The following is a 13676-nucleotide window of genomic DNA, read 5'->3' as shown; positions in this document are numbered from 1 at the left end:
GTTATTAACAAGTTCTATAACCATCCTTTTTATACAGGTCAAACTCTGCTAACTGCACTTTCTAATTAATTTCATTGTTAAGTGCGGGTCCTTGAGCAGATGATGAACAATGTTGGTCGTATAATATATTTAAAATATCCATAGCTTTACAATGATCACAGGTTATTTTTAACTCCACCAGGAATTAGCATTACTATTGATTTGGATCATGTAATGTGTAGAGTGAGCAATGATGGGTTGACTTTTGCATGTTTGCATTAGAATCACATCTTCTTTAATTAGAAATTTTATACATTACAAAACTATCAGCTTTTTAAAGTTGTGCTCTCCTTTCATGCTGGTCTTATATTCTTAACTCACCCATTGCTTGCCTTCAAATCCCTAAACTCACAGATATACAAGACTTTGTACATCTTTACAGATTCATTTCCAACGTACAATTGGTTTTGTTGTGTTAAATGTTTGTGCAATATTCAGTTCAAGAGTGTGTTAAAGTGAATAAATGATCAGTCCTTGAGCCAGTGTTACTGACAGTAGAAGGTCAGGACGTTTTGCTGGTTTCCTCGGATTAAGAGGACAGGGGGACGTAGGTCCTGAGAAAGTGTCTCCAGCCACGCCAGGTATAGTGCGCTTGGGCATTTATCCTTTCTTGCGACAGGCATAGTACTGGAAAAAAATTAAAGAACCACACAATGTCATTTTTGGTAAAAGAGAAAACCAACAATGTAAAATAATAAATGTGTTCATTTTGAGAATTCCAAGGCTACTAACATTTAGACATAACCTAAATATGGAGTCTCACCATTGTCATCGCTTTCTTTAAAAAAAAATCAAACCATTATGAAGCTTTAATTCTCCTCAGATGAATGAGAAGAATTTTAAAGTTACAGCAGCAACAACATATGACTGAAGAGGAAGTGAGAAGTAAGCAACCTTCTGTGATAGGGAAGATGTGCCTCTGTCAATGGAACTTCCACAGACAATACTGAGAGAGTGGTAGACATCTACCTAAACAAGCCTTGGTTTGGCACCCTGGGGGACAATGTCCTGACAGATTGAGAGGTACGTAGTGGAGGACTATTTGAAGAAAAAAGACAACGATCATAACCTCAACTCAGTGGAAATGCCAAGAGGATTATGGGATAGAAACAGGTGGTGTCACTTCATCATTACTGTATGGACCATTTGAAGTCTGGGAAGGATCAAGTTATAAGTAAATTATTTTGTATTCTTTTGTAATTTCAATTCTATTTTTCAAACAAAGTTTTTACACCTATATATTTAATAACTTCATAGAATATATGCAAATGTACACCTTTGTGTATCATAGCATCATTTACTTTCTTGAGTGTCCAATATATTAAAAAAAGGTTTGGTTAAACAGGATAATATCAGACAGAACTGGCTTAGAGAAACTATTGGACCTGATAACATAAGGAAGCTGAACCAACATCATAGAATCATAGAAAGGTTACAGCATGCAAGTGGCCATTCAGCCCATCGAATCCGTGCCAGCATTATGCAAGAACAATCCAGCTAGTCCCATTCCCCAGCCCTATCCTCATAGCCCTGCAAATTTTTTCCTTTCAAGTACTTATCCAGTTCCCTTATAAAAGCCATGATCAAATCTGCCTCCACCACCAGCTCTGGCAGTGCATTCCAGATCCTAGTCACTCGCTGTGTAAAAAAGTTTTTCCTCATATCACCTTTGGCTCTTTTGCCAATCACTTTAAATCTATGTCCTCTGGTTCTTGACCCTTCTGCCAATGGGAACAGTTTCTCTCTATCTACTCAGTCTAGACCTTTCATGATTTTGAATACCTCTATCAAATCTCCTCTCCACCTTCTCTGTTCCAAGGAAAACAACCCAGCTTCTCCAGTCTATCCACTGCAACTAATTCCCTCATCCATGGAATCGTAGTAGGTACAACACAGGAGGAGGCCATTCAGCCCATCATGCCTGTGCCGGCTCTTTTACAGAGCTATTCAATTAGTCCCATTCCCCTGTACATTTTTTCCCTCCAAGCGTTTAACCAATTCCCTTTTGAAAGTTATTATTGCATCTGCTTCCACCACCCTGTCAAGAAGAGCATTCCAGACCATTACAACTCGCTGCTTAAAAAAATGTTTCCACATGTCATCTCTGGCTCTTTTGACGATCACCTTAAATCTGTGTCCCTTGGTTACCGACCCGTCTGCCATTGGAAACAGTTTCTCCTTATTTACTCTGTCAAAACCGTTCATGATTTTGAACACCTCTATCAAATCTCCCCTTAACCTTCTCTGTTCCAAGGAGAACAACCCCAGCTTCTCCAGTCTCTCCACATAACTGAAGTCCCTCATCCCTGGTACCATTCTAGTAAATCTCTTCTGCACTCTCTCTAAGGCCTTCACATCTTTCCTAAATTGCGGTGCCCAGAACTGGACACAATACACCAGTTGTGGTCGAACCAGTGTGTTATAAAGGTTCATCATGACTTCCTTGCTTTTGTACTCTATGCCTCTATTTATAAAGCCCAGGATCCTGTATGCTTTTTTAACCGCTGTCTCAACCTGCCCAGCCACCTTCAACGATTTGTATACATATACCCCTAGATCTCTCTGTTCTTGTACCCCTTTTAGAATTGTGCCCTTTAGTTTATATTGCCTCTCCTCGTTCTTCCTATCGAAATGTATCACCTCGCTTTTTTCTGCATTGAATTTCATCTGCCACGTGTCTGCCCATGCCACCAGCCTGTCTATATCCTCTTGGAGTCTATCACTATCCTCCTCACTGTTCACTACACTTCCAAGTTTTGTGTCATCTGCAAATTTTGAAATTGTGCCCTGTACACCCAAGTCAAAGTCATTAATATATCAAGAAAAGCAGTGGTCCTAGTACCGACCCCTGGGGAACACCACTGTACACCTCCCTCCAGTCTGAAAAACAACCATTCACCACTACTCTCTGCTTCCTGTTACTTAGCTAATTTTGTATCCATATGACTACTGCCCCTTTTATTCCATGGGCTTCAATCTTGATGACTAGCCTATTATGTGGCACTTCATCAAATGCCTTTTGAAAGTCCATAAACACCACATCAACTGCATTGCCCTCATCTACCCTCTGTGTTACCATCAAAAAACTCTACCAAGTTAGTTAAACACGATTTGCCTTTGACAAATCCATGCTGGCTTTCCCTAATCAATCCATACTTGTCCAAGTGACTGCAAATTCTGTCCCAGGTTATCGTTTCTAAAAGTTTCCCCACCACTGAGGTTAAACTGACTGGCCTGCATAGATAATGATTAACTCAGTGTTTCAATGATCAGGTCAGTTCAACCTCGGGTGTTATAATTCTGCTCCCTAACACACTGGGCTCAGTAACTCTCCCCATCCGGGTCTACACTCCACTTAAAAACAAAAACAATACTTAAATAACTAACTGACATAAAAAGCAAAACTGGTGTCAAAGTTAATCAGAATTCCTTGTAACTGCCTTTTCTGAAAACAGGTCCTGAAGCCACCATGCTCTTTAAGAACACAGATCGTTTTTGTTTGTCTCAATGGTTTATTTCAAATGTCCTTATATTTTGAAAAGCCTTGATCCACAAAATACAAATTAATTGCACTGTGGATATGGCAGCCTTCAGAAATGGTTATAGCATTGTTGCTGTTTCCCGTACTGAGCTGCAGTGTGTGTTCTCAGGCTTATGAATTTATATAGCGCCTTTCACGACTCCGGGACTCCCAAAGTGCTTTACAGCCAATGAAGTACTTTTGAAGTGTAGACACTGTTGTAATGTTGGAAATGCAGCAGCCAATTTGCGTTCAGCAAGCTCCCACAAACAGCAATGAGATAATGACCAGATAATGGTTGTGGGATACATATTGGCCATGGCACCAAGCAGAACTCCCCTGCCCTTCTTCGAAATAGTGCCTTGGGGTCTTTTATATCCACTTGGTTTAACATCTCGTCCGTAAGACATCACCTCCAACAATGCAGCACTCCTTCAGTACTGCATTGAAGTACCAACGTAGATTATGTAAATTGAAGTACAATTTCAAAATTTGCGGACGACACCAAATTGGGGGGTAACGTTAATACCGAAGAGGACTGCGACAAAACACAGGAAGACATCAATAAACTTGCAGAATGGGCTTGTAATTGGCAAATTAATTCCATTATAGATAAGTGTGAGGTATTACATTTTGGTAGGAAGAATAAGGGGGCCACATACTGCTTGGATAGTAAGAGTCTAAACAGGATAGAGGAGCAGCAGGATCTGAGGGTACAGATGCACAAATCACTAAAAGCAGTGACACAGGTTAATAAGGCCACAAAAAAAAGCAAACCAAACACTGGGGTTCATTTCTAGAGGGATAGAATTGAAAAGCTGAGAAGTTATGTTAAGCTTGTATAGAACCTTGGTTAGACTTGGAGTAATGTGAACAGTTCTGGTCTCCATATTATAAAAAGGATATAGAACCACTGGAGAAGGTGCAAAAAAGATTTACTAGGGATGATACCAGAACTGAGAGGTTATACCTAGGTGACCTGATAGAGGTCTTTAAGATTATGAAAGGGTTTGATAGGGTAGACATAGAGAAGAGGTTTCCACTTGCGGGGGAGACCAGAAATATAAGATAGTCACTAATAAATCCAATAGGGAATTCAGGAGAAAATTCTTTACCCAGAGTAGTTAGAATGTGGAACTCGCATAAGTAGTAGTTGAGGTGACTAGCACAGATGTATTTAAGGGGAAGCTAGATAAGCACATGAGGTAGAAAGGAACAGAAGGATATGCTAATAGGGTTAATTGAAGGAGGGAGAAGGCTCGTGTGGAGCATAAACACTAGCATGGACCTACTGGGCTGAATGGCCTGTTTCTGTGCTGTGTAATACACTCAAGCCTCTGGAGTGGGGCTTGAACCCACAACCTTCTGACTCATAGGCAAGAATGTTACCACTGAGCCACAGCTGACACCTGTTTCAGATCAACCCCCAGGTTGGGCAGTGATTGCACTGGAGTAGTCATTGAGGCAAGGTGATCATAAATGGCAGGTTTCCATTGTGGCAGTTAATTTGATAGTTTTTTTTTAAGTCAAGAAATAGTTTTGTAAATATATATCATAAATAGAAATTAGGGAAGGATTTTGAAATAAAATATTCATTCCTTTCACTAAGTATCTAGTTGCATTCCCAATACAAATATAATAATAATCCAGTGCCCGGTACACAAATCTGACTGATTGGACATCCTGCAACACATAACGAAGAGACAAACATAGTCAAAGTTGGAGGCCACACAGAACAGGCTTCATACTTACACAACTATAAGAGCAGCATCACGGGAGTAATCCAGTAAGATCTCATTCAGTCTCACCTGTCGGAGCGACTGCACAGAAAACAATCACATATTCAAGCTCACTTCATTTGTACTCTTCCCTGAACAATCGTGTCTTAGGTATTTTAATTCTAGGCCCATTGTTTAGCAGAGCTATAACATAAGAAAAGACATACTTGCTCTCGAGGCAGTACAAAGAAGGTTCACTCGGCTAATCCCAGGGAGAGGGGGTGGACGTATGAGGAGAGGTTGAGTAGATTGGGACTCTACTCATTGGAGTTCAGAAGAATGAGAGGCGATCTTATTGAAACATATAAGATTGTGAAGGGGCTTGATCGGGTGGATGCGGTAAGGATGTTCCCAAGGATGGGTGAAACTAGAACTAGGGGGCATAATCTTAGAATAAGGGGCTGCTCTTTCAAAACTGAGATGAGGAGAAACTTCTTCACTCAGAGGGTAGTAGGTCTGTGTAATTTGCTGCCCCAGGAAGCTGTGGAAGCTACATCATTAAATAAATTTAAAACAGAAATAGACAGTTTCCTAGAAGTAAAGGGAATTAGGGGTTATGGGGAGCGGGCAGGAAATTGGACATGAAGCTGAGTTCGGATCGGTCAAGGCCCTGTGGGTGGCGGAGCGGGCCCAGGGGCTGAGTGGCCGGGTCCTGCTCATACTTGTTGTGTTCTTTAGATTTGAGGTTAGGATCAGATCAGCCATGATCTTATTGAATGGCGGAGCAGGCTCGAGGGGCTGATTGGCCTACTCCTGCTCCTATTTCTTATGTTCTTATGGATCCAATATGATGGATACACTAAGAAATCAAAGAATGTTGGTAGTACACAGTCATCCCCATTACTCAGCTGACGATCTAATTTGTTACTCTTTGTTACTAAGCTAAGGATGTCATTAAAGACTCAAATCTCAGTGGTGACACACATACATGCATCATAAGAGCATAAGAAATAGGAGCAGGAGTAGGCCATACAGCTTCTCGAGCCTGCACCACCATTCAATAAGATCATGGCTGATCTTCTACCTCAACTCCACTTTCCCACCCAATCCCCATATCCCTTGATTATCCATTATGACATCATAATATCCATACACCAGAACATTGCGATGTGAAATTATATCCCAACGTGCCCAGCTGATAAGAGACTGATCTGAGTTATTGCATCAATAGCAGTCTAACTACTATCAGACTGGTCCCTAAGCCATTCCAGTCTACAATCAGACCAGCAGGAATACATCCCAGGCATGTCAAGTCATCTCTGATTGAGCACCAGCAATTGAACTGAATCTCCAACCTGATCTTTACATACTTTTGCCCTGTTTTTCTTAATCTCCTCATCTGAGATCTTCCAAGGACAATCTTTCCTCAGCTCGTTAACAACGGCCTCATCCTTGAAACCATCATTCAGTCTGTAAGGAGCAATCAGATCCTCAAACCTCTTTACACTACAACAAAGAAAAACAAAGAATGAGTGGCCTATAAAAACCAAAGGCTATAACTAGAGGCACAAGCACACTCTATGTTGCAAGGAGTCACAAAACTACAAGAGCTGTGCTGAAATATTCCTTACTGTTCAGGACGCGGTTTCTGGTTGATGTCTGGCAGGACATGGACCTCATGGAAACCAAGACGGAATTTGCTTAAGAGAGTAATCATCCTAAGACACAAAAAGAGAATTGTTAGTTGAGTATCTTTATCTGCTGATGTTAATATTGTAGAATTTTCTGTTTAATACTGACAATGAGGCCTGATCTGGGAGTGATTGACACTGACATCAGGAAGCCTAAATTAGGGAGTAATCAACTTCTCAGCACTAATGTCTTCCCCTCATTTTAAGGAGCATAAAATTCAACATTAAATTATGTATTTTTAAGAATTGACACAGGGTTAAGTTTACTAGCTGTGTATCTCTTGCCAAACAGCAAGAGCTTTTCCTTCTGTAAAACTGTGAAAGGAAGTAGAGACTAAGGTTATAGTAAGGTGAGGACTAGTTTGATACAGTTACAGTAAATGTATGTTTAGAAATGCATGGAGCTAAAGCTTTAAATAAACTTACGTAATGATGTGTCCCAAAGTAAAGCAATGAGGACATTATGACACTTCTTCATTTGACTTTGATTGTATTTTGTTTATAATATGCCTGCTAGTGTAATTGTGCTTGTGTTTATTTTGCTTTTTTCTAATATATTGAGGGGCCATGCCATAAAATTACTGTTTAATTCACTAAGCTTTTTGACAGAGGCGAAAAAGGCACCAACATTGTAAAATAAACTCTGGGTCCTGGAAAGTTAAATGGATATATCTTGGGACACCTTGGGTGATTTTAAACCCCAAGAACAGGTGGGTTGGGGGCGGGTGGGAGTTGAAAATAGTTTTTTTTTTGGTTCGCAACCGCAAAATCTTTGGACTTGGCATTCCCAGTGGGAAGTCTGTACTTTTATGCGCCGATGTTAAACCCGGAAATAAAGCCTGGTTGTGGTCGCGACCCAAAAAACAACTATTTTCAACTCCCACCTGCCCCCAACCCACCCGTTTTTTGGAGTTTAAAATCACCCCACCCTTGTATCACTAACTAAGCAGCACAAAACACATCACATAGGCTTAGCAGAGAATTAGGGGTTTTGGTTTTCACAGTAAGGATACCATCCACCATGTAGTGAGGTACTACCACCATGCTAAGCGAGACAAAGCAGAGAGATGTAGCAGCCCAAAATTGGGCATTGACGAGGCGCTGTGCAACATCATCAGTGGCAGAACTGTATACCATCACAATCTATAACATCATGGCCCGGCACAGTGCTCACACATCCGTCACCATCAAGATAGGACAACAACCCTGTGAAGAGGAGACTTTGTCTTCACAAGGTTTGCACGGTGGTCACTCAAACCAATGCTATCATAGACAGTCTCTGACAATAAGCATATAATAATCCACAGACCCCGGTATACTTACGCTTTTCTCTCCTCATCCATACGATTGATCTGACCTCCCACAAATACACGAACCTTGCAGTTGTGCCACCTCTTCTTGCGAGTGAGCAGATATGGGATTAAGAGGGTGAGACCTACAGGAATTAAAAACAAACAGGTTGACAGTGAGGCCTGTTGGATTACCACTCTGTGACACCCTAGAATACTCAGTTGCAGCTTCATCGACCCCCTCCCTTTCCCTCCCCTGCCTTGCCCCAACGCATGCTGCTTAGATGCCAATCTTGATCATGCTGTACCTCTCCATGGCAGGAAGGGGAAATCAGATGGAGATTTCTCATACATTTCCAAGGGGCCAGTACAGAACACCTTTGGCAGAGACCTTGAAACAGGTTATCTGTCTACCTTGGGAACAGGTTATTTGCGTCTCTCCAGACCTTGGTCAGTGCATGACTTAGACCTAGAGGGATCAAGAAAGACCTGGAGGAAAACATCACCATCTGTTGCTCATGAATAATTAATCCAAGCACATGAAGAGAAGGACAGGAAAAGACCATCCAGTCCATCAGACTCACCCCATACAGACATGGTGCAGCCAAGTACAACACTCACCCACCTCCCTAATCACACAATCTCCTGGGAGAGATAAAACAAAATAGTGGGGAAAAAAACTGAGCCTGATTTAAGGAATAACTCTCGGAACTTTCGAGGGTAATCAAGCAAAGCTCCAAGAAAACACAGTACGCTCAGTGCAACCACCAATGGCCGCAAGGAACAAAGGCAGCAAAATCAGGTGGGAATTAATGATATTGCTGATCTGCCTTTCCCCCAGCTGTTGATGAACTAATCCTCTTCCCCAAGATACAGGCATAATTCCCTACTAAGGACAGTTGGAGATGGATGAAAATTTGAAACTATCTAGTATCGAGAAAAATGGGCTACAAAGTAGGTGGAAATTAGTTGTAATACCGTTCCTGGCTAAAGGTGATGGAAAATTCCTGATTGCAGTAAAGGGGATACTTATTTAAAAACTAGTCGATCTCCTGTGGCATGGCTTGTATGAGTCCTCTCCCATGTGGGTTTTTATCTGTCTCTCACTCTGTGCCTTTTGTCATCTCTGTATCTTTGTCTCAGCCCATCTTTATCTCAGCTAATGTATCCGTCTCTCACCATGTCTGAATCTGTCTCTCTCAACCTATCTCTATCCAAGCAGGAAGGCTACAATGCTGGCAGTGCTCTGAAGCTCCACCTGATGGTAGTGCTAGACCTGCTATGTGATGGGGACCATGACAGCTAGTGGGATGGGAAATCTTATTGAGGGGACACCTTTCGGTATGACAGGAAATGGTGATGGCCAAGTGTTGACATCTTAACTTTGGAAAATCTTACAGGGGTTGTTTACCTCTCTCTAAGAAGGAGTGGGAGACACAATGAGTTCTCTTTCTAGATAAAGTTACAGAAATTAATCTTGTTATATTCTAACCTTTTGCACTTGCATAGGGTTGCAGAGCAGAAGATAATAATCAAATGTGCCTCCTCCTAACTGTTATTCAAAGAGATAAAGAAAGAAAGAAAAACATATTTATATAGCGTCTTTCATGACCAAGGACGTCTCAAACGTGTTACAGCCAAGGAAGTACTTTTGAAGTGTAATCACTGCTGTAATGTAGGACACACTGCTGAATATTACCTCCATCATCAAAGAGCCAGTAGATGTCAATGGTCTTTTTGCCTTGCTCCAACTGGAAAATAGTACTGGCCTGTTGTTCAACAACCACCGCACTGGAGTCCACTGAAAAAAAAAGTGAGGGCTGTTTTACGTAATAGAATGAACAAGTGGCAAAGGTACCATACAGTTCAAACCAACACAATCCCATTAAGCTACAGGTGTTTGGTTAGAAATTCCCACAAAAGATGGTTTCAATTATCGCAGGTGTATATTTTTCCTTCAATTTTCTCCCTTCCTCCCTAAAGGTTGAGATTCATGATTGGATATAGTTTTGAGAGTATCTTGCCCAAGTTGTCTTTCTTCATGTGAGCACTGCAGGCTTTGACTGCAGGGGTATCTCAGCCAAGCCTGGCATGCTCTTTACAGCAAAGCATGGGGGACCATGGATGATTATTCCCCCTATCCAAGCTGTATAACTCAGTACATCACATGGTGCATTTACCCACTGAGTCAAGAATGCTGGTTCTTAATAATGTTAATGGCCCCAAAAGTAGATCCAGAAAAAAAATACTTCTTTCCTTGTCTTTAATACAGAATACAAAAGTTTGCTTGTAATAATATAACAGTATGATAGGGGTTGGATATTGACTCCATCCACATCTCCATTTTAAGAAGTAGTGGCATGGAAAGCATATGGTTACAAATAGTATATTTCTGCAATGATTATATTAAAGGTGAACGTCACAGGTAAATAACAGACTTCATTGCTAATTTAGGCCCTTCATTTATCATGTTCAAGTTATTGCAACACATAATTCATTAATCCTTCACATTTTTTGTTTTGTTACACATAGGGTGTGTTATGTTATTTAGTTTAACAATGTAACTCACATATACCATTAGTTCCATTTCCCAATGTTTTCTCATCTTCCTTTTCTTCAAATACAGGGTTAACTGAAGACAGTGAAAATAAAGAATCAAATTCATGTCAAGTTGACAAACTGATCATCAGCAAAAGAATCTACAACATCTTATTGTTTTTACAAGGAGGAGGAAAAAAGGTAGTGTATTTTCAGCTTAGAATGGACAAGAGAGGAAAATTCAGAGGAGTAGTGGCCTATTAGTATTGATAAATACAATGAAATGTGAAGCTTAGATTTTTTGAGATTTTCCATACCACTTTCTCTTCACTATTCAGCTTCTGGTTTGTGAATCTAAATTCAACAATATAAACAAAAATAGGCAAATGATCATAGAATGATACAGCACAGAAGGAGGCCATTCGGCCCATCATGCCCGTGCCGGCTCTATGAAAGAGCTATCCAATTAGTCCCACACCCCTGCTCTTTCCCCATTGCCATGCAAATTTTTCCCCTTCAATTATTTAAATAATAACGGGCCAGATTTTGCTGTAGGGGGCATCTCGCGGCGTGGACCATTAGTTAGACATTTTCCTGCATCCTTCAGCTCAAAATCTTTTTGCCCTGTAAGTTGCTGGAAATGTGAGCTGACAACATGCAGCGAGGGCAAAGAGACGTCTGGGACCTTGGTGAACGATGGGACCAATATCTCCTTAAACAAAGAGATTTAAGGATTAAGAGACTTTTGAGATCTTTGAAGGTGGCAGGACAGGTGGAGAAAGTGGTTAAAAAAAGCATACGGGATCCTGGGGCTTTATAAATAGAGGTATAGAGTAAAAAGCAAGGAAGTTATGTTGAACCTTTATAAAACACTGGTACAGCCACAACTGGAGTATTGTGTCCAATTCTGGACACTACACTTTAGGAAGGATGTGAAGGCCTTAGAGAGGGTGCAGAAAAGATTTACTAGAATGGGTCCAGATAAGTGGATAGACTGGAAAAGCTGAGATTGTTCTTCTTAGAGCAGAGAAGGTTAAGAGGAGATTTGATAGAAGTGTTCAAAGTCATGAAGGGTTTAGATAAAGTAAATAAAGAGAAACTGTTTCCATTGGTGGAAGGGCCGAGAACCCGAGAACACAGATGTAAGGTGATTGGCAGAAGAACCAAAGGCGACATGGGGAAAAACTTTTTTTACGCAGCGAGTAGTTATGATCTGGACTGCACTGCCTGAAAGGGTGGTGGAAACAGATTCAATTGGAATTGGATAAATACTCGAAGTGAAAAAATTTGCAGGGTTACGGGGAATGAACGGGGGAATGGGATTGACTGGATTGCTGTTGCAAAGAGCCGGTGCGGGCTCGATGGGCTGAATGGCCTCCTTCTGTGCTGTAACGATTTTATGATTCTCTGATTCCAAGAAAGAAACAGAGGAACGACTGAGAAGGAGGGTGAATCAGAGTCGAATCAGGTACAGAAAGAGGGAAAGAAAGATTGGATTAAGAGAGAGAGAAAAAGAGACAGAAAGGAAAAGTAAGAAAAAAATTAAAAATTAAAAATTTGAAATGTTTTAAATCTCTAAGAAGAATTTACTACATGCAGGAACGAGACACAACAGTTTAAATTGTTCCCTTTCTGGGATGGAGAGGTTGATTGGCATTGCATTAACAATTATCACAGAGTTAAAAGGGTACTTACACTGTGATGTACGAGCCCTAACTTTCTGCACGAGTTTAATGGGCAATTAATGTACAAATCCAGCAACCTCACGAAACTGATGGGGAGGTTGTGGGCGAGCAGCCGTTTCCGCGAGACTAATGGCAGAGTGGCACAAAATTGTCCAGCAACTGTCGATTCTCAAATCACGGGGTATCTCTTCCTCGCCACAAGTTGCTGGATGATTTACATGTTAATAATGGCGAACGCTGTGAAACTCTCCGTTATTTTGGCATCAAATTATGGACTAATGTACTGGAGATATGAGTTGGGAAAGGGTCAGAACCTTCACTGAGGATTAAAGAAGCAGATATCTGAAATACAGAACCCCCTAAAGTGCCAATGCCATTGACTGTTGAGGAAGATTACAATGAAAGAATTGGAGTATTAGATGAAGAATAGTATTGGAGACTAAAAGGGATTGGGATTAGGACTGAAGAGTGCACTAGCAAATGGGGCCGGGGTAGGAAAGAATGGGAAAAAGAAAAAAATAAAGGTTCTTTATCTAAATGCGCGCAGCATTCGTAATAAGATAGATGAATTGACGGCACAAATAGAAACAAATGGGTATGATCTCGTGGCCATTACAGAGACGTGGTTGCAAGGTGACCAAGGTTGGGAGCTAAATATTCAGGGTTATTTAACATTTCGGAAGGATAGGAAAAAAAGGTAAAGGTGGTGGGGTGGCTCTGTTAATAAAGGATGAAATTGGTATAATGGTGAGAAATGATCTTGGCTCAGAAGATCAAGATGTCGAATCAATTTGGGTGGAGGTAAGAAATAGCAAGGGAAAGAAATCACTGGTGGGAGTAGTATATAGGCTCCCTAATAGTAGCTACACTGTAGGGCAAAATATAAATCAGGAAATAAGGGGGGCTTGTAAAAAAGGTGATGCAATAATCATGGCTGATTTTAACTTTCACATAGATTCGACAAATCAAATTGGCAAAAATAGCTCCGAGGAGAAGTTCATAGAGTGTATTAGGGACTGTTTCTTAGACCAATACATCGGGGAACCAACCAGGGAACAGGCCATTTTGGATCTGGTAATGGGTAACGAAACAGGATTAATTAATGATCTCAAAGTAAAGGATCCCTTGGGAAGCAGTGATCATAACATGATAGAATTTCACATCCAGTTTGAGAGCGAGGATCTTGGGTCTGAAAC

At 40.9% G+C, this 13676-nt stretch overlaps 1 protein-coding gene across 3 annotated transcripts in view; it reads right to left on the bottom strand.

The window, feature by feature from the left end:
• Window positions 1–251: 251 nt before the first annotated feature.
• Window positions 252–13676, bottom strand: part of slc12a3 (solute carrier family 12 member 3) — a 50523-nt gene continuing 37098 nt past the window's right edge. For 2 of the 3 annotated variants that reach the window (XM_067997768.1, XM_067997767.1), the window contains exons 20-26: window positions 10827–10889; window positions 9957–10058; window positions 8292–8403; window positions 6909–6995; window positions 6648–6783; window positions 5312–5379; window positions 252–666 (exon numbers count right to left, since the gene is read on the bottom strand). In XM_067997768.1, the coding sequence (XP_067853869.1) occupies window positions 525–666; window positions 5312–5379; window positions 6648–6783; window positions 6909–6995; window positions 8292–8403; window positions 9957–10058; window positions 10827–10889 (710 nt within the window). In that variant the 3' untranslated portion in view covers window positions 252–524. The remainder of the gene's footprint in view (window positions 667–5311; window positions 5380–6647; window positions 6784–6908; window positions 6996–8291; window positions 8404–9956; window positions 10059–10826; window positions 10890–13676) is intronic. The other variant, XM_067997769.1, reaches the window with a different exon arrangement.

This window comes from Heptranchias perlo, chromosome 16, assembly GCF_035084215.1.
Source record: "Heptranchias perlo isolate sHepPer1 chromosome 16, sHepPer1.hap1, whole genome shotgun sequence".
NCBI lineage: Eukaryota > Metazoa > Chordata > Chondrichthyes > Hexanchiformes > Hexanchidae > Heptranchias > Heptranchias perlo.
Note: the sequence above shows the minus strand (reverse complement) of the source record. Positions and strands in the feature narration are given on the sequence as shown.